Here is a 22,582-nt window from a genome sequence, read left to right as displayed (position 1 = left end):
ATTATTATGTTATCCTTCTTTTACTCTTTAAAATAAAAAAAATAAAAATAAAAAAAAAAATAAAAACAAGCGAGGAAATCCCAAATAACCTAAGGATAATCTCAAGGTCCTAGAAAGACAAGAACATTTCAAATCTGAAATTAATGGAAAGAAATTATACAGATCAGAGCAGAAATTAATAAAATTGAGACTAAAGAACAATATAAGGACCAATGAATCAAAGAGTTGGTTCTCTGAAAGGTTGGGAAGGGAGAGGGGGACTAAGACAGACCAGGATGCAATTTTTTTGTTTTTGTTTAGGGTCTCACTACATAGTTCAGGCATCAACACACCCAGCTTCAAGACATAATGCATATATACCAATTCCTCCATGATGAATGTGTATTTCCTATGTATTTTTTTTTTTTTTTTTTTTTGAGATACAGTCTTGCTGTGTAGTTCAGTCCCTGGCCATGAACTCACTATGTAGCCCAGGTTGGTCTCAAATTCATGGCAATCCTCCTGCCTCAGCCTCCCAAGTGCTGGGATGACAGGCATGTGCCACTATGCCCAGCTGAGCTTAAAATATTAAAGCACTGCCTCCCATTTTTTTAAGACAGAGTCTCACTACATAGCCCAGACTGGCTTTGAACTCTTAACACTCCTGTCTCAGGCTTCCAATTGCTGGGATTACAGGTGTGCATCAGTACCCTTCGCATGAGTCTCTTGCCCTTTACCAAAAGCTTGTTGACTACTATCCTACACCACCAAGATGCTCTTGTATAAACTTTCAGTTCTCTTAACCAATATTTTTCCCGTGAGAGCTATAAAATACAATTTTTACTACTGTAATATTTTACCCTCAAGGATTATTTTTAAAAGTTTTAGTAAGTTTATGGACTATATAGTTCTTTAAATTACAAAAAGCCTTTTTTTTGTCTGAGACAGGATTTCGCTGTGCAGCTCAGGCTGGCGTTGAGCTCACTTTGTAGCCCAGGCTGGTCTCGAACTCGCAACGATCCTCCTGCCTCATCCCCAAGTGCTGGGATTACAGGTGTGCGCCACCATGCCCAGCATTATTATTATTTTTGGTTTTGTTCTGTTTTTGTTTTTTAAATTCACATGTGAACCAGGTGTGGTGGTACATGCCTGTAATCCTAGCAATTCAGGAGGCTGAGGTAGCATCACAATTTCTAGTCCAGCTTGGGCAATTTGGAGCCTGTCTCAAAGTTAAAAACAAAATAAACATCCCAAAAACCTTACTTTGTGAAATGGTATAGTGGAGAATGTGTGAAAACAGCTGAAAGGGCAGATACTTCCCCTGAGAATATAGCTATGAGGGAAGAAGTGGGACAGCAGCTGGACAGGAATGTTAACACTCACCGGACCAACTTCTTGTGATCACAGTGCAAGGCATCGGGAAGGCATCAGCAAGTACTCATAAAAAGCTGCTGCACTGTCCCTCTCCATAACCATGGGGAGGTCAGAACAGGCCTTTGGAAGCTCTGAAGAGTTGTGAATCTATGGAAATGTGTTCTACCTTGGCAGTTACAAAAAAATAGAAATAAACAATGAGATGCTATTTTTCACTGGTGAAGTCAGTAAAATGAATTTGGACACACAGCTATGTTCAAAGACCACGGCCACCCACCTAGTCATGCCGACAGCAACAGTACTCCAGGGCTCGCGGCACCCCAGCTACCATTTTACTTTCACTTCAGGTGGGCCCATGCCAAGGCACTCTCTCCCTCCCACCAACAGCTCCTCTACTCATCTTTGGAAGAAAAACTTCACAAAAAACAGTCACATTGAAAAAAAGTTTATTTAAAAAAGTTCTAGCAGCAAGAACAGTAACAAAACAAAAGGAGAGACAGACAAACAAAACAAAGAGGAAGTCGTGTCCTAGGGACTTGTCTCCATTCTTAATCAAGTTCTTTGTATCGAGCAAACATGACTCTTCGCACGGCATCCCGGTAGGTCTCATTGGACTGTCTCTTACTGGTTCTTCCTGGAGTCCCAACACCGGGCCCCCTCACCCGGCCTTCAGTCTGCAAAACAAAGACAGTGAAGGGAGGCCTCGAAGTTAACTAACCTCAGGGTTAATCTTTGATCTAAGCATTTTTGGACCAGGAAGGAGCAAAATATAGGGGAATATTTTAGAATCTTTCATTATTATTATTGTTGTTATTATCTTTTTTGGTGGGGGAGGGCTTTATTTCCGGTACCAGGAATCGAACTCACGACCTCGCACTTGCCAGGCAGGCGCTGTGCCACTGAGCTAAATCCCCAGCCCCCTGTTGTTGTTATTATCATCATCATCATCATCAGTCTTTTTGAGACAGGGTTTCACGATACAGTTCAGGCTGGCCTCAAACTCAAAACAATCCTCCTCCCTCAGCCTCCTGTGGAATCTTTCATTATTAAACAAGTATTAAAGATGAACATGGATGGTGATGCTCCTGGGTGTGGTGGTGTACACCTATAATCCCAGCACTTGGGAGGCTAACGGAGAATCACTTCAAGTTCAAGGCCAACCTGAACTACAAAGTGAACTGCTGTCTCAGAAAGGACGGTGAAGCTATGACTGCAGGATACAGACTTCAATAACACAGATATGAGAAGCTCTGTAGGAAACAGATAATCCAATCTCCTGTGGTTGACATTTTTTAAAATTTTATTTATTTATTTATTTGTTTGTTTATTTATTTATTTGGTCTTTTTGAGACAGGGTCTTGCTGTGCAGTTCAGGCTGGGCTTGAGCTCATTTTGTAGCCCAGGCTGGTCTTGAACTCACAACGATCCTCCTGCCTCAGTCTCCCGAGTGCTGGGATTACAGGCGTGCACCACCATGCCCGGCTGTGGTTGACATTTTTTAGAGACACTAAGCCAATACAAAATGGGCAGTACTTCCTGATTCCATTTTTTTGAGGTTCTTAAGTATGAGAAACAAAGGCCTTTCTGGGAACCTGGACTGACTTCATACACCCAAAATTTTATCTACCCAAGACCTCTGACAATAATCCCTCTTCAAGACCCCTTTTATTGCTGACTCCCTCTTTTTTCTTAAACCAAATGATCCTTTAGTCTTTTTTTTTTTGTCTTTTTGTCTTTTTGAAACAGGGTCTCGCTATGCAGTTTGGGCTGGCCTTGAGCTCACTTTGTAGTCCAGGCTGGTCTGAACTCACAAGGTTCTCCTGCCTCAGCCTCCCAAGTGCTGGGATTACAGGTGTGCGCCACCACGCCTGGCTCTGATCCTTCAGTTTTAACCGGCCTGATTTTCATACTGACCCATTCCTTACTCCTTCTAAGAGTATAATGAACCCCATCCCAAATTTTCCCTCTCCTTCCCACTGTTACTCAAACCACCACGGGCCCTGCATGCCAAGCTGCAACCCAGTGATCAAGACTGATTGGTTCCTCATGTCTCACGTCCTATGCCAACAGCAGAAAAACCCAAGCTGAAAGCCAGAAGATGAAGAAAGTTAAGTATGTTCCAGGCTCATGCAGCCCCCAAGACAGAAACCATTTTACCTCCTCTGATGAACCCAATCCAGGATGGCCATATCCCAAGCCCGCCCCTTTCCTCCAGCCAGTGGGCTGCTGGACACTGCCTCCTTTGCTGCTAGTGTTGATGTCTTCTTTATCGACAGGCTTACGATCACTGTTAAGAGAAGGAAATATGGCATCACGTTCACTGTGGCTTACTGACGAGCCCATCAAAAACTCCATCTTGGGGCTGGGGCTATAGTTTAGAGGTACAGCACTTGCCTAACATGTCCTGGATTTGATCTCCAGCACTGCAAAACCAACCAACCAACCAAACATCCCACCACCCACCCATCAACTCCGACTCAATTCTGCCTCTCATAAAGTATGTTAAACAATACCTCCAGGTGCCTGCTATCTATACACTAGGCTGGGCCTAGGAACACAAAGATTACCAGGATTTCCCACTCATGAACAGGATGGGTGAATTATGCCCATGAACATTTATGGAACACTGAAGATTTCAACTACAAACACGGCAACAGCTGGGTGTGGTGGAGGCTGAGGAAGGACGATCACTGTGAGTTTGAGGCCAGCCTGGGTTACACAGTGAGTTAAGGCTCACCTGAACTACAGAGTGAGACCCTGTGTCAACAGATAGATAAGACAGACAGATAGACAGAGAGACAGATACAGATAATGGAGGGAACACAAACTCTGAAGGGTCATCATAAAAAGTGGTAGGACTTTAATGGAAAGGTACATATAAAATTAGGTCTTGAAAAATGAATTTGTGGGCTAGAAAAAGTGTGGGAGGACACGATACAAGCAAGAAGTGAAAGAACACAGTTTGTCCAAGAGAGGACTAACAGGTAAAGTTGCTTGAGGTCAGACTGTAAAAAGCCTTGAACAGTAAGCTAACTCATGCCTCTGTATCTCATCCTATGGGTCAAGAAACTTTGTTCAGAAAAAGGCAAGTTTTAAAGAGCAGAATTATCTTTACAAAGTGAATGGATTACAGAATAAAAAGGGTAAACAGTCCAGGTAGGAGGAGAGCTAGAATGGGAGCAAAATTTAATTAAGAGATTTGGCCACTAAGTGATTATGGTTGATAAAGAAAGATGACTGGGTCAGACCAGACAGTAGGCTAAGACGTTATTCCTGTTAAACAGGAATACACGAGGTCCAGCAGGACTAGGCTGTCACGTGCAATGCAATGAATAAATGTGCAGTTTCTACGAGCCTGAGAAGTGCTAAGAATACGTGCCCACGATGCAGTGGAGGTAAGGGATTTTGAGCTCAAAAAACAGCACTGTCTTGGGATGGATCCGTAAGACCTGCTAGCCTATTACTAGTGGTGGATGAGGCCCTGGGTAACTCTACAGCCCTGGATACCCAAGTCTACAGGGTAGAACAGCAAAAATGAAGGACTGGGCTGGTGATGCAGATCAGTGGTAAAGGACTTACCTAGCATGCATAAGGGCCCTGTATTTATTTGATCCCCAGTACCACTTACTAACTAAGCTCTGAGCAGGGTCCAGCAGAGCACTTGGACTTGCCCAGAAATTAGAGGAACAGGAAAGACTGAGAAGACAGCCAGCCAGGAGAATGTGTCACAAGTGGGGTGTCACAAGGGTCTTTGTGAAGCCAGGCGTGGTGGCGCACACCTGTAATCCTAGCACTCGGGAGGCTGAGGCAGGAGGATCCTTGTGAGTTTGAGGCCAGCCTGGGCTACAAAGTGAGCTCAAGGCAAGCCTGAACTGCACAGCGAGACTCTGTCTCAAAAAGACAAACAAAACAAAAACACAGAAGGGTCTTTGTGCACCAGCACTGTCTCATCACTGTTGCCTCAGGGCAGAGGTGTTCTTCCTTCTGGCTGACTCTGTTACTGGTTTATTATACATCACATTACAGAGAAAGATCCAGTGGGATGTCACATTTATTAAGTCCTATCCTAGCACTTCTGCACTTCTTTTTTTTTTTTTTTTTTTGGTTTTTCTCCGGTACCAGGAACCGAACTCACGACCTTGCGCTTGCCAGGCAGGCGCTGAGCTAAATCCCCAGCCCCCTAGCACTTCTTAAAGTAAAAACAGATCAGAATAGAAATGCCAGAGCTCACTGCACATAGTAGGAAAACTTTATTTTTTTTCGTCTTTTTGAGACAGGGTCTTGCTATGCAGCTCAGGCTGGCCTTGAGCTCACTTTGTAGCCCAGGCTGGTCTCGAACTCGCAACAATACTGTGTCAGCTTCCTGAGTGCTGGGATTGCAGGCATGCACCACCACGCCCGGCGGAAGACTTCTTATTCAGTTATACACATTTGATTATTGGATCATAATAAAAATATATCGCTTATTGTGGGCTGTAATGAAATTTAGCTGAATGTTAGCACCTCAGACCATGTCCTGCCTTTTCAGGGGCTTAGCAGGTCAATCATTTCCCTTTCCTCACAGGCACAACCTCCTCTGATCACAAAGACAGGGGACGTGACACCTCTCTCTACTCTTTTCTGCTACACCATTCATTAGTTTCTACAAAACCAATTTCTAAAATGCAAAGTTAGATCCATACCCTGCTTCAAATCATCCCATTATCTCCCACTGCCTTCAAGAAAAAGCCTTAGCATGGTGTTCAAGGTGTATGAAAATCATGATGGCCTCTATCTGCTGGACCAGCTTTATTTTCTGCCATTCCCTCTTACATGAAATGCCCTCCTCTTCACTGGATTTGTGTCTGCTCCAGAGACATCATGCCCACTTCTCTATTTAGTGTGAACACAGTCAACAATAACGTATACCCTGTTTGAGCACCGCTGCCTTTAGCACAGTGTTTTTTTTTTGGTTTTTTTCCGGTACCGGGAACCGAACTCACGACCTTGCGCTTGCCAGGCAGGCGCTTTTGCCGCTAAGCTAAATCCCCAGCCCTAGCACAGTGTCTGTACGGAGGTTACTGACAGGCTCTATGTAACTCCACACTTTTGACTTAGGAGCTCTTACTGGGGAACTTACTGATTAGAAGCTAGAGATCAGAGCCAACTGCTCAGCACCCATCTGTAAGACTGAAGGTTCCCCAGAAAAAAAGCCTATTATCAGGCCCATGAGGAGAGTGTAGTTTTTGTTTTTTTTTTTTTTTTCTTTTTTTTTTTGGTATCAGGAATCAAACTCAGGACCTCATGCGTGCCAGGCAGGTGCTGTGCCACTGACTTATACCCCCAGCTCTGACAGCACAGTATTGAGAAGAGAAAGGATTCCTGATTTGAGGAGGGCAAGCAGCCAGCAACCTTCCATGTAAACACACATATTTCCAGTGTCAAGACAAGTGGTCAAAAGGTCATTCTCCCTAAATTCAGACAAAACCCACTCCTGATAGTCTTACCTCACTGAAAAAGAAAAATGGCAGTCCATTTGGAGAAGAAATTGGTTTTTCTACTAGGTCTTGAGTGTGTGGCTGAAAAAATTTGTCTTACCTATCAGTTTCCCTGGAGTATTTAATCCGTTTCCGTTCTGGAGAGTCAAAAGATTGGAGTTTTTCCTTGCGATCATTTCCTCTTTCCTTAAATCTCCCCTGTTGGTAAGCAAAACAGACCTAAGATTTCTGTCTGAGGCTAGGGAGTGGGACTGTTTTACCCCATTCCAGATTTTTTTGAGATGGGGTCTTGCTATGGTGCCCAGACTGGACTCACGCAGTTCTGCTGCCTCAGCCTTCCAAGTACTGAGACAATAGGCATATATATTACTGCTTCTGGCTTTGACATTTCTTTTGTTTAGTTTTTTGGAGAGAGGGTCTCATTCTGCAACTCAGTCTGGCCTTATATTCACTATGTAGCTCAGGCTGGCCTTCAATTCACAGTGATCCTCCTACCTCAGCCTCCTGAGCGCTAGGATTACAGGCATGTACCACCATGCCCCATGACATTTCTTTTAAAGTGAAGGTAGCACAACTCCTGGAATCTCTTGCTCCTTCACACTATTCTAGAGAAAGCAGTGACTTCTTTGGTTGGCATGTTTGGAAGGATAGCCGGCCTGTTTGCCTCAGCCTCTTCCCATATTGAGAAGCAGGTAGGTGATCGCCCATAGGTTTCTACAGGTGGACTCTTAATCATCACGTAAGACCCGAGCCAGCCTGGTGAAGTGTACGATGGGAAGTGAGTTTGCTTCACTGTGCAGTCCAGGCAGCAAGTCCATGTGGCTCTCACACTATGCTACTTCCTCCAACCTGGCCTTTAATAGTACAGGATGGTACTTCAGCAGCTCTAACTAACACGCTTTCATTTTCTCAACTAATTCAAAAGCTGAGCAGGAAAGAGAGGTGTGATTTATCTGACCTATGTGGAGAACCTAATATCACCTTTTTTTTTTTTACTATTTATTTTTTTTTTTTGCTAATATCACCTTTTAAAAAATATCCTTTATTGAGGCATAATTTATAAAAATAAAGTACATCTCCATTTTAATGTAGGATTTGTTGAGCTTTGACAAATTTACACATCATGTTTTTGGGCACTTTGTTGTCTGTCCTCTTGTCAGGAGGGATCAGTACACCTCTACAGTAGCGAAGAAGAGCTGGGGTCAAAAAAATAACAGGTCACCCAAGTTTACCTCTCGTTCTCTCCTCTCCAGATAGGCTAGCTCCTGCTCGGACTGTTTGATCTTCCGGTGGATTTCCAGGTTTTGCTGAGAACAGAAGGTATTCTATGAATACTGGTCTAGACTACATGGTCCTAGTAACACCTCTAGGCCTTTTCGGATAGCTGCTTGGATTGACTCCGAAGGGACCACTGTACTCTGCAAGCAACAACCCCCAACTCGCCCTGCCTGACTCCCAGAGGAACTCAGATTCTAACACGGCTGCCACCCAGATTGGTTACCTAAATGGGATCTTCATTCTACTTTTCTCTAAAAAGTGGAAGACAAAATCTGGTTTGACTCTAAAGTGAAACTAGCGGGAGGAAACCTGAGCACCCTCGTGAGGTAAATCGTATGTGCACACACTCTGCCTACCATCTCTATCATCCACCCTCCCAAACACTAGTCACTCTTTCAAGGGCCTGGAGAAACATGGACTGTAGCACTAGGATCCTGAAAGAACACACACTGTTCTGAGATATACACTCCTCAGGCACAGTTCTATTACACAAGCTTTCCCACATATACAGAAACATGGGGGTGGGGGAATGTGTAAAACACAACCTGGTTCTTTGTACCAGATGACTCCAAGGAAAGGAGAGGGGTTCAGTCTCCTGTCCAAGGGACAGTTCAGTTTGTGGATTTAATGGGCCCATGGTTCCTCTTTCCTGACAACTACTTTTTTCTAATCCTTACCCCTACCTATTAGCACTACCATTAGAGGGCTGAAACTCAAATGTGTCAATCTGAGAACTCAGAATTCCAGATGGTCATGGAATTTTGGAGGAAATCTGCTCCAGGGATTGTCAGGACGAGCCTCTCAGAATCCCAAGCAGGTCTTAGAATTTCCACAAGGGTAGCTGGGAGAGGCAGTGTACCTACTTCCAAAAGCACAGCTTCTCTGCTTTCAGCTAAGACTTTGGGTTCTCTGGTGAGAGAAAATGTAAACCAAGTCCCTCACACAACCTTTTCTTGGAACATCTACTAGAGAAGGAGTGTGAAAGAAATTACTCTTGAGAACATGAGTCCATGTTGAGGCTTTGTTTATAATTTGGCTCCTTGGTTAGTACATATAAATGGGGAGACTGCAGGGGAGGACCAATAGATGTCAGCTTAATACCCCCCAAAATAGCTGCTGTGCTGTGGCTTATAGCTATATTCACTATAAGAAAGAAGAGAAAACCTGACTCACCTATAGGGAAAACTGCACACTGTCACAGCTGGATAGAACTGGGGGAAGCTACCAAGTATCAAAGAAAAAAATGGGCTTATCTGAGGTCCACCTGTTAGGTTAACGGCAGCACCAAGATTAGAGACCCAGCAAGTAAACTTTCTACCCCCCAGTCCTCTTGCTGCACATTCTCTGTACCTGGTACACAGTCTGCTGCTCACCTTGGCTCCACACACTGAAGTTCTTTGCTGCTTACCTTGGGTCTACACACAGCCTTAATTCAGAGCAATTCATGAACAAGAAGTAGAAGAGCAATCCATTCTTGAGCTGAACAGATTTAATGATAGGGACTAGGAATGACAGGGAAGGACAGCATACGCTACTTTATTCCCTATAATTGATGTTAAGGGTCAAAATTTGAAAGGTCATGGTCCTCTCCTCTAATACCTTGTGTAGGTCTGACAGCTGTTGGTGTTTGATCAGAACTTCTTTATTGGGAAACTGCCTTCTGCAGAGCAGACAAGCCAGTTTATTCCAGTCAGTGAGTTTGTCTTCTTCGTTCTCCTTCTTAGTCAGCTCCTCCCGCTGCTGGGGCTGTGCTGTGCGGGGCTGTAGGGGAGCGGTCTGCTCCTCCTCCTCCTCTTCTTCATAGTCACTGTCTCCTCCATATTCACCCAGGAGGCCGATCAGTGGGTTTACCACCTTAGGCTGGAAGGAGAAGGCTAGGGATCAACATTAAACTCTACTTTTTTTTTTTTTTTTTTGTCTTTTTGAGACAGGGTTACACTGTGCAGTTTAGGTTGGGCTTGAACTGGCAGTGATCCTTCTTGCCTCAGCCTCCCGAGTGCCGGAATTACAGGTGTGCACCGCAATGCCTAGCCTAAAAGCTGTATTTGTTTTTTAAACTCTACATTTTGAAGTCCATTTTGTGGTTATTTTTCTTTGTTCTGGGTTCAAAACAGGCCCACTGACCATGCTGCCCAGATGGAGGCAACATGGCTAGAGGCTGCTTTTATTCCTTGTTCACTGAGATGAGAGAGGTTCCTTTGGAAGTAACTCTACCAAGAGTGGTAGAGAGAAGGAAGAGCGAAACTAGCAAAGGGGTTAATATGCCACACAGAGAAAACAGCTGAACATTTGAGAGTCAGTGTAACCCACGGAGAGAGGAGAGATGAACTTCAGCAAGGAGATTTAGAAGATGTACTCAATAATTTTTATCATAAGCACTTAGTTACGCACAGCCAGCTTCTGAGCAAGGTAAAGGCAGGGTTAGTCTACAATGAGCTGAATTAATAATGTGATGTAGGCAAAGACTGCCTTATAGGAACTGCTTAATAATGGTTTATGATCAGGCAAAATCACTTAAAGAAAAAAGCATGGCCACTACTGCTATATATATATATATTTTTTTTTTGAGACAAGGTCTCGCTATGCAGTTCAGGCTGGTCTTAAACTCATCATGTAGCCCAGGCTGGCCATAAACTGGTGGTGATCCTCCTGCCTCAGCCTCCTGAGTGTTGGGATTATAGGCATGTACCACCAGGCCCAGACCTATTGCTACATATTTGTATTTGATCAAAATCATTAGTGATTAGATTGAGACTATTACTTTAAGTCATCTAAAAATGCTTGCTAGTCGTGGTGGCCCATGCCTGTAATCCCAGCACTTGGTAGGCTGAGGGCAGGAAGACTGCTGGAGTTCAAGGCCAGCCTGGGCTACAAAGTGAGTTCAAGGCCAACCTGAACCACACAGTGAAACCCTGTTTCCAAAAAAAGGCTTGCCAGGGCCAGTAATATAGTTCAGCAGCACAGCATGTGACTGGCAAGCACAAGGTCCTGAGTTCGATTCCCAGTACAAAAAAAATAAAAAAAAGGCCTGTCAATATTAGGACCATTCAGTCCACCTAGGCAGGCCAAACTATGAGCATGATCACACATGGACTTCACAGCTAAGAGATTCTTGTGTATCATTAAAAGGGAGGAAACACCAAGGTCAGGAAAATAGATTTCCTTGGTGATTTAGAGAAGAATACGACGTAACGAAGGCCAGACATCTCCCGGTCAGGTGGGAAGAGCTGAGAATAGGAAGGAAATAGGCACCTGATCCTCCCGTAAAATCCCCATCAGCGAACAGAAACTTTTACCTTGTACTTACCCTCATGAGCAGCACTTATTTCTAGGATAAGAGAGAGTAAAAGGACAACAAAAGAGTGCAGCACCAGCTTTTTAGCGTCCCCTCCCACCCAGAACCAACCCCAACTCCAGCCCAGGACACCACACATTGGACTTACAGGAGGAGGACTCTCTTCCTTCTTCACAGTGGGAGGCAGGGGCTTCTTAAAGACATCCTCTGGGGGACTCTTCTCCTCACTGGCATCTTCCTGAAACTGACCAAAAACCAAGGTAATTCTTTTATTTGTTGTTTTGGTTTCTTGAAACAGGGTCTCAATATGATACAGTCCAGGCTGGCCTTGAACTTGCAGTGACCCTCCTACCTTAGCCTCCTGAGTGCCAGAAAAACAGGCACTTGCCACGCCAAGGCAATTCTTGTATGACAGTAAAAAACTGGGGTAAGAGTTAGCCCTGTTAGCCGAGTATGGTGGCACATGCCTGCAATCCCAGCACTCAGGAGGCTGAGGCAGGAGGATCACTACAAGTTCGAGACCAACTGTTCTACAAAGTGAGCTCAAGGCCAGCCTGAACTGCATAGTGAGACCCTGTCTCAAAAGACCAAAAAAAAAAAAAAAAAATTAGCCCTGTTGAAATTAGGCTAATTTTCTAAACCTTCAAAGATCTGCAATGTTGCTATAGTGATTATGAAACACTAAATGCTTAAAAATGTAACATTTAAGGCTGGGGGTAGAGCTCAGTGGTGGAGTGTTTGCCTAGCATGTATTAGGTCAAACCCCGGCACCCACAACAAACAACAAAAAACATTACTATCTGTCAGGCACTGGATGAAGCATTTATGTACTGTATTTTCAGCTTTTACTGCCACCATCAAGTATGCATTATGCATTAATATTCTCATTTCACAAATGTTTGAAACTACAGCTAGAAGGCCAGGGATATAGCTCAGTGGCATAGTGCCTACCTGGCATGTGCAAGGGTCTGAGTTCTACTCCCAGTCTTTAAAAAAAAAAAGAAAAGAAAAGAAAACACAGTTGGAAAGATTAAGGGGAAACAATGAAAAACACCCCCAAAACAACAAAGATTAAGGAGCACAAAAATTCAAACATCAAGTCAGTATGGATCTAAAGTCTAAATCCTCTTTCTTCATCTTTAGATAAGCTAGCAATATTAGAAGGAAGAAGGGGCTGGGGATTTAGCTCAGCGGCAAAGCGCCTGCCTGGCAAGCGCAAGGTCGTGAGTTCGGTTGCCGGTACCGGACAAAAAAAAAAAAAAAAAAAAAAAAAAAAAAAAAAAAAAAAGAAGGAAGAAAAAAGTTATGAACTGAACCATAAGCAAATTCATCCATTTCACTAATGCATAACTGGCATGTAAGTAAATCAGTATAGTTCTTCAGAAAATAATTAAATTTTGTATCAGATGTGAAAATGCTTATCATCTCTGATTATAAAAAATATAACCAAAGTAATATAAAAAAAGAAATAAATAAGATCTTAAAATACCATATGACAGTACAAGATTGAAAAGAGATAATTAAGAGGATAAAATTAAAAGTACAAAAAAAGGTTTTAATATCAATATTTAACATACGAAAGGGGCTGGGGATTTAGCTCAGCGGCAAAGCGCCTGCCTGGCAAGCGCAAGGTCTTGAGTTCAGTTCCCGGTACCAGAGAAAAACCAAAAAAACAAAACAAAACAAAAAAAACATACGAACATTGAAAAGAAAGATTATATAAACATTAATAATAGTTATGATAAAACAGAAAGTAAATAAAGAATACAAAGCGGTCTCTCCTGTTATAATATATCCAGAGTTAAGTACTACAGACAGGAGGTGGGAGGGTGAGAGTATGGCCTGAGGGGGTGGGGTTTGGGGGTGAGTCACTTTTTTTATATTCCAGGTAAGCCTAGTTTTTTTTTTTCTTCTGGTACCAGGAATCAAACTCATGATCTTGTGCTTGCCAGGCAGGCACTGTGCCACTGAGCTAAATTCCCAGCCCTAAGCCTAACATTTTTAAAGTAACTTTATATCTCAGATCTAAATCTATTCTGTCCACGACCCCCACATTTTAAGTTACAGTCATTTAACTAAGGGACAGCAGACTCACAAGTCCTCTTACCTTTGTCGCTGCTCTGTCTTTTTTCTCCTTGCTATCTCTCTTAGGCATTTCTTTTTTGCTACTTGACTTTCCTTGACTGGTGGGTTTCTTTTCCTTGATCTCTTCTTCCTCTGGTGACCCAGGGTCCTGGGGTACGTAGACTTCTTGCTGCAATACAGTTGGAAAGAGGTAAATCTACAGAACATTTCACTTTTCCGCAATTCTAGCTCTTAAGGAACACAGTTCTTTTCTAGGGAAAAGAGCAGTCCTCTTAACAGACTCACAAGCCTGAGAATTTATATTAATCTAAAACTCCATTCCAGGGCCCAGGACACATTCAAATCATGCAATGTCCATGTTTTCTAACAGCATCACTGTTCTCACCTGTAATGCCACAAGGCACTGATTTTCCATACAGGCAACAGTTCAGATCCCACAGATTTAAGTTTCCCACTTTTCATGCCAGGATCATGCAGAGACTCCAGGGAGTAAAACCCTCATGGTAACAAATTATGGGCACTTTCTCAAAGGGATCGCTGACAAGACACAGAGCCTGACACTCACCTGGGTGTTGGGGTCATAATAAGTTCCTGCCAAGGGGTCATAATAGTAGCCAGTAGCAGAGTCATATATGTAGCAGTCAGACGATGCTAAAGGGATAAAATGGGAGTCAATGTTAGTGCCTGTCCAATGAGCCCTTACTGGGGCCTCACCAAGAACCACCCACAAATTAGGGTGGCAAATTAAAGCTACAGATGCTTCTCTCTCAGGGTGAACACTGCAGTCATCAGCCTCTCTTGCTAACTCTAAGATTGCAAGAAATGAGTAGCAAATCAGGCAAAAAAGAACAAAAGAAATGCAACAAAGGTTACTTACACTGTTGTCCTTGTCGATGTGTGTCAGAAGACCAGTCTGAACTTCTGCCACCTCCCCTCCTATCCCGGAAATATTTTTTACCCTATCACAGAAAGGCAAGTTAAAATTATGGAACTACTCAAGAGCCACTAACCTTAACAGTCATCCACTGCAGGAAAGTCAGTATTACCCTTTCAGCCACCTGAGGATTTTAACAGAGCATTCCCCACCTCTTAAAGCCTACCTGGTAGTAATGCATATGATCAGAATGGTCCCCAGAATCATTTCTGCAACAAACAACACAGTATGTCAAAAGCCTGCTACCAAAAGGTACTTGAATCTAATCCTAGAGATTTACTGAGAAACTCTCTTTCCCCCATTTTACAGGGATAGGAACCAACCCACAGAACAAGGAGGATGAGTGATCCAGATACTCCTAAGGGCAGGAGCAGTAGGACTCCTGCAAAGCCAGCTCCTGGAGCAAAACAGTGATTGAGTGCAGGGTGCTAGAATAAGATCTGCCCCTTCTCTAAAAGCCTCTCCCTTGGTATGGCATCTCCAAGTTACCTTCTTGGGTCAAGACGAGTGAAAGAGTAAAAAAGGAATTAGATTTCTCTATGAGGGAAATGATCAAGCTCAGGAGAATACAAAGTCAGAAAAGCATTTACTTAGGATTCCAAAAGGCCAAGATATTTGAGATTTTTCTGTACGTCTAAGACAGTATTACCTGGGACCTAAGATACAATCCGATCAAATGGGGAAAGCCCGATGCACACGGCACACACCTGTCATCCTACCACACTGGGACCCTGACACAGGAGAAAGGCAAATTCCAGGCCATGGTAAGCAACTTAGTGATAATCTATTGTTTCAAAATGAAAAGGGCTGAGCTGGGCGTCTGGCACATTCCTGCAATCCCAGCACTCTGTAATCCCAGCAATTTGGGAGGCTGAGGCAGAAGGATTACTGTGAGTTTCTGGGCTACATAAGCAAGTTCAAGGCCAGCCTGCAGTACACAGTGAAGCCCTGTCTCAAAAAAAAAAAAAAAAAGCAGGGTAGTGGGGAGTGGGGCTGAGGATGCAGTTCAGTGGTAAAGTGCTTATATAATGTGATGTGTCCTGGTTTCAATCCCCAGTACCTCAGGAGGTGGGGGAGGGGCTAAAGTATTTGGTAACTATTTGGGAACAAAGCCAATTATAGAGTAAGAACAAGGCAGGCTTTAGAAAACATGTAAGTATGTATCACATCCAAACCACTCCATGCCAGGAAGGCACCATTCCTTACTATCTGACTACACAGCCAGGAAGAGGAGTTTCTTTATAAAAACTCAAGTGGGGGCAGTGCAAGGGATCCTCACCCTCTTCCTTACCTTCGTTTTCCAGTGGCCAGGTTTACAGCTACCATCTTTCCATCAATGCTAAATGGTGGATCAAGGTTCTGCAAAATCTTCACTACACGAAGTGCTTCCTAGGGGACCAAAGACACACTTGAACCCAAAGAAAGAAAGGCCACATTCTTAGACAACTGAATATGGATTTTCCTTCTCGGAACTCTATTAAATACTATATTCTGGTCATAATTTTAACTGAGCACACTGGTAAAGACAGGCAACTTTTTTTGAGACAAGGTTTCACTATGCAGTTCAGGCTGGCCTTGAACTCACTATGTAGCCCAGGCTGGTCTCAAACTCCAGAGATCCTTCTGCCTCAGCCTCCAAGTGCTAGGATTACAGGGGTGCCCGACCACACCCAGCTAAAACAGGCTGTTAATGAAGGACTAGAATAGGTATATAAATTTTAGAAACTCTAATCACCTAGGGATGTCCCTAGACCAGTGATGAGCAATCTTTTGTTTTTTTATTTCTTTGAGCCAGGGTCTCACTATGCAGTGCAGGATGGCCTCAAACTCACTTTGTGGCCCAGGCTGGCCTCGAACTCACAGCTATCCTCCTGCCTCAGCCTCCCAAATGCTGGGATTACAGGCGTGCACCACCATGCCTGGCTAGGAGGAACCTTTTAGAGACAAGTGCCCAAACTGCAACCCAAAACTCATTTATTGCAAAGTGCCAATACTGCAATTAAAACTGAATACTGAAGTTTTAGTTTAGAAAAAACAATGCTGAGGCATGCACACCATAGGTTTGCTACCACTGGCCTAGACCACTATAAGGAGAGGAAACTCACCGCATGCGAGTCAAGGTCTATAAAGCCATAGGTGTGGCCCATGGGGCCAGTTCTGTTCTTGATGATACGAACATTGGCAGTAGTAAGGCGGACATAGGGCTCCAGCACTTCCACTATCACCTCAGGTGGAGTGGAACGGTAGATGCGTTTTAGCATGATTGCTGAAGAAACCAAGCACAAAACAGGAGAGAAGCAGGGAAAGAAGGGAAAAGATGAAAATCTGAAGTCCCAAGAGCCCAACAGTTCCTCTCCCAAACCCAGTCCTGCGGATTTAATCCAGAGCCTTCACACTAAACTACATTCTCAGCTCTTTTTTGTTTTCTGCTTTTCACTTTGAGATGGGGTCTCATTAAGTTGCCCAGGGTGGGCTTGAACTTGTGATCGTTTTGCCTCACCCTCCCAGAGTGTTGGGATTATTGGTGTATACCACCATGCACTGTTCTGACGGTCATTACTACTACTCTGCTCAAACAGCACTAGTTCTATAAATGCTAGACAAATACTTCCTACTTTTCTTCTTCACCATTATCGAGAAATCTAAAAATCATGTCTTCCTGCATTTGCACAACAGTACGCGACCTGGAAAGTACAGATTTATAAACCTAGCACATGAGACAGACAGAAAGTAATGGTTTCTGTAAGCACGTGTGCACAGGCTTTCTGAGATACGGGAAACAGCTGGTTCCCAGCCACAATCTGGGCCATCCGTGCTGCAGATGTAGCGGGCACAGGCCCTGACAAACCACTTACTTTTGCTCTCTCCATCCTGGCGTGTCTCTCCAGACCATGAGTCCTTCTCTCGGTCTCTCCGGAAAGCAAGCCCTTCCCTTCGAGAGTGAGGCGGGTATCTTTCTGCTTCTCTTTTTTGGTGTCCCAAGCGTGGCTCTTGTCCTTCTTCCTGTTTCCTAGACTCAGATTCTCTATCGGCTGGCCTTGGGGAGTGGCTGGGTTGTTTTTCCAAAGATGCTGGTATGGATGTTTTCTGAGGCTGAGGGTAGGTTACTAATTCTTGCTTGGCCTCTGTTAGTAGGGGAACAGAAACAGAAAGAGAATCTCTAGAAGGTTTTATCAAAAAATATTATCGCTTTGATTCCTTCTTACTTGCTCCTAAATACTCAGACTGGAATGCTTTAATACTGTCTCAGAAATACCAAAGATGTAGCCCTTGATAAAGACTTGGTAGAAACATACATCTTGAACACGTCTAAGAGCCTTTCTTCTTCCACTAAAACAACTGTCTGAGTTTCTGTAAGACCACAGGCCCTTCTTCTCCAGGGAAGGTAGGAATAAACCCACCTGCATGTAACTCATTCACAGTCAAATAATTATCATTAGCAGATGTCCTTCAGAATATAAATGATACATTCAAAATTTCCTTCTGTGGCTGGGCATGGTGGCACATGACTGTAATCCCAGTACCCAGGAGGCTGAGGCAGGAGGAGCACCATGAGTTTGAGGCCAGCCTGGGCTACACAGTGAAACCCTGTTTCAACACCCCCCCAAATTTCCTTCTATGGCAGGACAATTTGGCTACCAAGGGGCACATTTCTGGCATCATTTCATTTTTAAGAGGGCCTACCAGAAGCCACTTGGCTTAAAAAGAGACATTCAGTGCTTGCTTCAGCAGCACATACATTAAAAGCGACATTCTAAGGCAGCAATACAGAAATCACCTAATAGCACTAAGTAATTGCTATTGACAGGTGACTAGTGAGTACCTGCTTTATATATTTCTAGGTGAAAGTTATCTAAGGCTCCCTTAGTGTTACGGTACCCAAGTTTTCACAAAACACCTATTAATTTGCTGAAAGAGCTTAAGAAGTCCTTCCTGAGGGAAAAACTACAACTTTAATCTGAAGTGATCCAACAAGCTCAAAATCTCACGTGATGGTTTAGTCTCCAATGCATAAAGAACTTTCTCCAAAGGATTTTCAGAACACCTGCCTCATGTTCTTTTGTTTTTTTTTTTTTTTTTTGAGACAGGGTCTTGCTACGTAGTTCAGGCTTGCCCTGAATTCACTATGTAGTCTACGCTGGCCTCAAACTTGCAGTGATCGTCCTGCCTCAGCATCCTGGGATTACAGGCATATGCCACTATACCTAGCTACCCCTGATTGAGTAGACTCTCCATTATAGGCCAAAAGTCTAGCTAAGAAACTCTTTGCAGGCATGGTAAATTCTAACCCCAGAACAAGTCCCTCAGCACTGAATAGTATTTTACCATCATGCCCTGGCTTTCCTTAGGGATAATATAAAAAGCAAGCATACATACAATAGTTAGACACAGAACTACTGCAATAGATGCCTTTGATAAACTCTTCAAAGATATTTGCCGACAGGTTTTCTGAAGAAATTAAAAAAATTTTTTTTTGTCTTTTTGAGACAGGGTCTCGCTATGCAGTTCAGGCTGACCTTGAGCTTGCTTTGCAGCCCAGGCTGGTCTCGAACTGGCAATCATCCTCCTACCTCAGACTCCCAAATGCTGGGATTACCAGTGTGAGCCACCACGTCTAGTCCAAAAATTTAAGTGTGCATATACTGTGTATGTGTATTAAATTATCACATTGTACCTCATGAATATATATGTACATTATCAGTCAATAAAAATTAAAAATGTAAGTGCTTGCGAAGCTGGTAGGTTTGTTCCTTATAATAATAACATCATTGCCCCAGTCTGAATTGTTTCCCCATGGTTATATTTCCACTTATTTGTAGTATTTCTATTGAAGATCCTGAAATGCTTACAAAGAGAAAACAATATAGCAAGGAATTCTCAATAACTTCAAAGAAGAAAGTATCAAAACCAAAAAAAAAAAAAAAAAAAAAAAAAAAGAAGAAGAAAATATGTGTGAGGCTGGGGATTTAGCTCAGGGGTTCAGTGCCTGTCTGGCAAGCGTGAGGTCCTGCGTTTGATTCCTGGTACCAAAAAAAAAAAAAAAAAGTATGTGTGGTTTGTCATGAAGAGTGTTTTTAACCTTAAATGTATCCTTTTTCCTTCCTATTCCTCCTCTTTTTCCACGTCCTCCCTCTTCCCCTCTTTTTTTTTTTTTTTTTTTTTTTTTTTTTTTTTTTTTTTGTGACAGGGTTTCTCTATGCAGTTCAGGCTGGCCTTGAACTCACTTTGTAGCCCAGGCTGATGAACTCTCAGTGATCCTCCTGCCTCAGCCTCCCAAGTGTTGGAATTATAGGCATGCACCACTACACCTGACTTTTTTTTTTAAAGCAAGGTCTCACTCTTAAGTCTCAGATTGGCTCTGAACCTCGCTATATAACCCAGGCTGGGCTCAAACTCATGATCCTTCTGCTTTAGCCTGCCAAGTACAGGGACTACAGGCACGTGACACCATGTCTGGCACCTTACATGTATTCTAAATAACAGCTATACTGACTCTGGTCAGCTGCCTACTTAGCTACTTCAACTTAAAGAGCCCATAACCTCAACTGTTTCCTCTAGTGCAGTGATGGTGAACCTTTTATAGACCAAGTGCCCAAGCTGCAACCCAAAACACACTTATTTATCCTAAAGTGCCAACACTGAAATTAAACCCAAATACTGAGGTTTTAGTTTAGAAGAAGCAACTGTTATCCAATGCTCAGCTACTGGGGTGACTTGGCTCACATGCTGACAGAGGGTTCCGTGTGCCTACTACAGTATGTGTGCTAGAGGTTTTCCATCACTGCTCCAGTGGAACTCTTGATACCCAAAGTTGTTTACACTAAGAAGTTACATGAAGTTGGACAATGAATTTTAATTGCAAGGCGTGGTGGTGCACACCTGTAATCCCAGCATTTGTGAGGCTGAGGCAGAAGGATCACTGTGTGTTTGAGGCCAGCTGGGGCTACCAAGTTAGTTCAAGGCCACTCTGAATTACACAGTGAAACACTCTCTCAAAAAGGACAAAAAAAGACCAAACCAAACAAAACAAAGAACTGCACTTTTAAAAGCTTTAGAAATCAATTTGTATTTAGGGATATCAATTTGTGAAAGCCAAGGAAATACAAAATTTGCTTTATTCAGGACACAAGATAAAAACTACAACTTCTGCTCACCCTCCTTTGGACACTTGCAGAATGAACACGAAGATCGATGCCCACCAATGCTGGCTTTACACTGCAATAAAAAAGGAAAGAATCCAGTTTGACCACGAACGTGTTTAAAAACCTTACAGATATCCAACACAATAACACCCACCAAAAATGAAACAAACTATACTCCAGAGCCCCTCAGAGTCTAAAGAACCTGGTATTCCCCCACCTGTCAATGCTTGCAGTTAGGATCTGACGAGCTACTATTTGAGAGCAGCCTTTTCACACAGTATTTGGACTCTGAAGCAGCCCATATACGTTTGCTATGGACAAAGATTTCTATAGGAAATGAAGTAAGGAAACTGGACTATTTGATGGCTTAAAGGATACTATTGCCCCAAAACCATTGCCATTTAGTCTGCACTCAAAACTTGGTCTTTTTTTTCTTTTGAGACAGGGTCTCACTATGTAATTCAGGCTGGGTTTGAACTCACTTTGTAGCCCAGGCTAGCCTTGAACTCGCAGTGATCATCCTGCCTCAGCCTCCTAAGTGCTGGGATTACAGGCATGCACCACCATGTCCGGCTCAAAACTTGGTCTTGAACTGGTTATGAAAATCCATTTACAGCTGGGCGTGGTGGTGCACGCCTGTAATCCCAGCACTCAGGAGGCTGAGGCAGGAGATCACTGTAAGTTCGAGGCCAGCCTGGGCTACAAAGTGAAACCTTGTTTCAAAAAGGCAAAAAGGCAAAAAAAAAAAAAGAAAAAAAAAAAGAAAAAAAAGAAAAAAGAGAAAAGAAAATCTATGTACATTTGGCTAGAATTTAGAAGAAATCAATTACCAACTCCTTTCTCAAACACTGATAATGAGAAGCAAGAAAATAGAAAGAAAAAACAGAAAGAAAAAGGAAGAAATGTAGTACATCTGGAAGCTATGTGGAGGACATTAAAGGGAAGAAAATAGTTACTAATCCAGAACAAGGAAAGACACTTGCAATGTGAATACAGTTCTTGCTGAATTTGTGAACAGAATCTCAAGCATAGTTCTTTCATCATTGCCTTCCCCATAAGCAAGTCATACACAAGCCCCAGCCTACTCTCAAGGGGCTGTGGTACCTCTGCGTGGGATGGGTGCACCTGCCCTTTCTACTGTCCGTCAGGGCCACGTGTCTTCCTTTAGCCAGTAGAGAATGAGCATGACCAACACCAGGTCTGGCAGATGTTTGAGACCCATTGCTTGCGTGAATGACCCTCTTGCTCTCTCCCTCAGCCAGGAGAACACAAACCCACAATGGGACTATTCCTTTGGCCTGAGCCCTATGATGAGAAGCTACGGCATGATCCATAGACCTCGACATGTACTGTGAGTGGAGATTATGTTTACTGTTTAAAACCACTGGAACATGAAGGATGTCTATTACTATAGCAGACTTACTATGATGTGTAATTGGTAAATGGCACAATCAGGATTCCAGCCCTTCTCCCCCGCAATGTATGTGGTGCCCTTCATACTGAGCCACATCCCCAGTCCTTTCTTTTTGGTCTTTCTGAGACAGGGTCTTTTATTTTTTACTTTCTATTTTTTGTACCAGCAATCAAACTTAGGACCTTGTGCTTGCCAGGCAGGCGTTGTGCCACTGAGCCATGTCCCCAGCAAGAGATAGAGTCTTGTTATACAGTTCAGGCTGTTCTTGAGCTCACTTTGTAGGCCAGGCTGGTCTCAACTCACAATGATCCTCCTACCTCAGCCTCCTGAGAGTTGGGATTACAGGCATGTGCCACCACATCTGGCACATTCTTTATCAAGACAGGATCTCACTAAGTTGACAAGGCTGGGCTCAAATGTGCAATCCTCTTGTCTCAGCTTCTCAGAGTGCTGGAATTATAGGTGTGCACCAATATGCCTGACTGATAGATACAATTTAAACACCCTAATACTCAGCTATTTAGGTGCACAATTCAATCTCTCCTTTCTCTCCTTCCCCTCCCCTCCCCTCCCTCCCTCCCTCCTTCCCTCCCTCCCTCGCTC

At 43.4% G+C, this 22,582-nt stretch overlaps 1 protein-coding gene across 3 annotated transcripts in view; it reads right to left on the bottom strand.

Annotated features, from left to right (window-relative positions):
- Nucleotides 1-1,785: 1,785 nt before the first annotated feature.
- Nucleotides 1,786-22,582, bottom strand: part of Rbm6 (RNA binding motif protein 6) — a 102,758-nt gene continuing 81,961 nt past the window's right edge. For all 3 annotated transcript variants that reach the window (XM_013507616.1, XM_005410236.2, XM_013507617.1), the window contains 14 exons: nt 20,578-20,638; nt 17,278-17,547; nt 16,528-16,688; nt 15,714-15,811; nt 14,589-14,631; nt 14,366-14,447; nt 14,054-14,139; nt 13,511-13,657; nt 11,552-11,647; nt 9,708-9,968; nt 8,063-8,137; nt 6,931-7,028; nt 3,511-3,640; nt 1,786-2,027 (listed from right to left, as the gene is read on the bottom strand). In XM_013507616.1, coding sequence (XP_013363070.1) covers nt 1,902-2,027; nt 3,511-3,640; nt 6,931-7,028; nt 8,063-8,137; nt 9,708-9,968; nt 11,552-11,647; nt 13,511-13,657; nt 14,054-14,139; nt 14,366-14,447; nt 14,589-14,631; nt 15,714-15,811; nt 16,528-16,688; nt 17,278-17,547; nt 20,578-20,638 — 1,734 coding nt within the window. In that variant the 3' untranslated portion in view covers nt 1,786-1,901. The remainder of the gene's footprint in view (nt 2,028-3,510; nt 3,641-6,930; nt 7,029-8,062; nt 8,138-9,707; nt 9,969-11,551; nt 11,648-13,510; nt 13,658-14,053; nt 14,140-14,365; nt 14,448-14,588; nt 14,632-15,713; nt 15,812-16,527; nt 16,689-17,277; nt 17,548-20,577; nt 20,639-22,582) is intronic.

This window comes from Chinchilla lanigera, unplaced genomic scaffold (assembly GCF_000276665.1).
Source record: "Chinchilla lanigera isolate Chin_1 unplaced genomic scaffold, ChiLan1.0 scaffold00131, whole genome shotgun sequence".
NCBI lineage: Eukaryota > Metazoa > Chordata > Mammalia > Rodentia > Chinchillidae > Chinchilla > Chinchilla lanigera.
The sequence above is the reverse complement of the archived record's forward strand: the minus strand, read 5'-3'. Positions and strand labels throughout refer to the sequence as shown.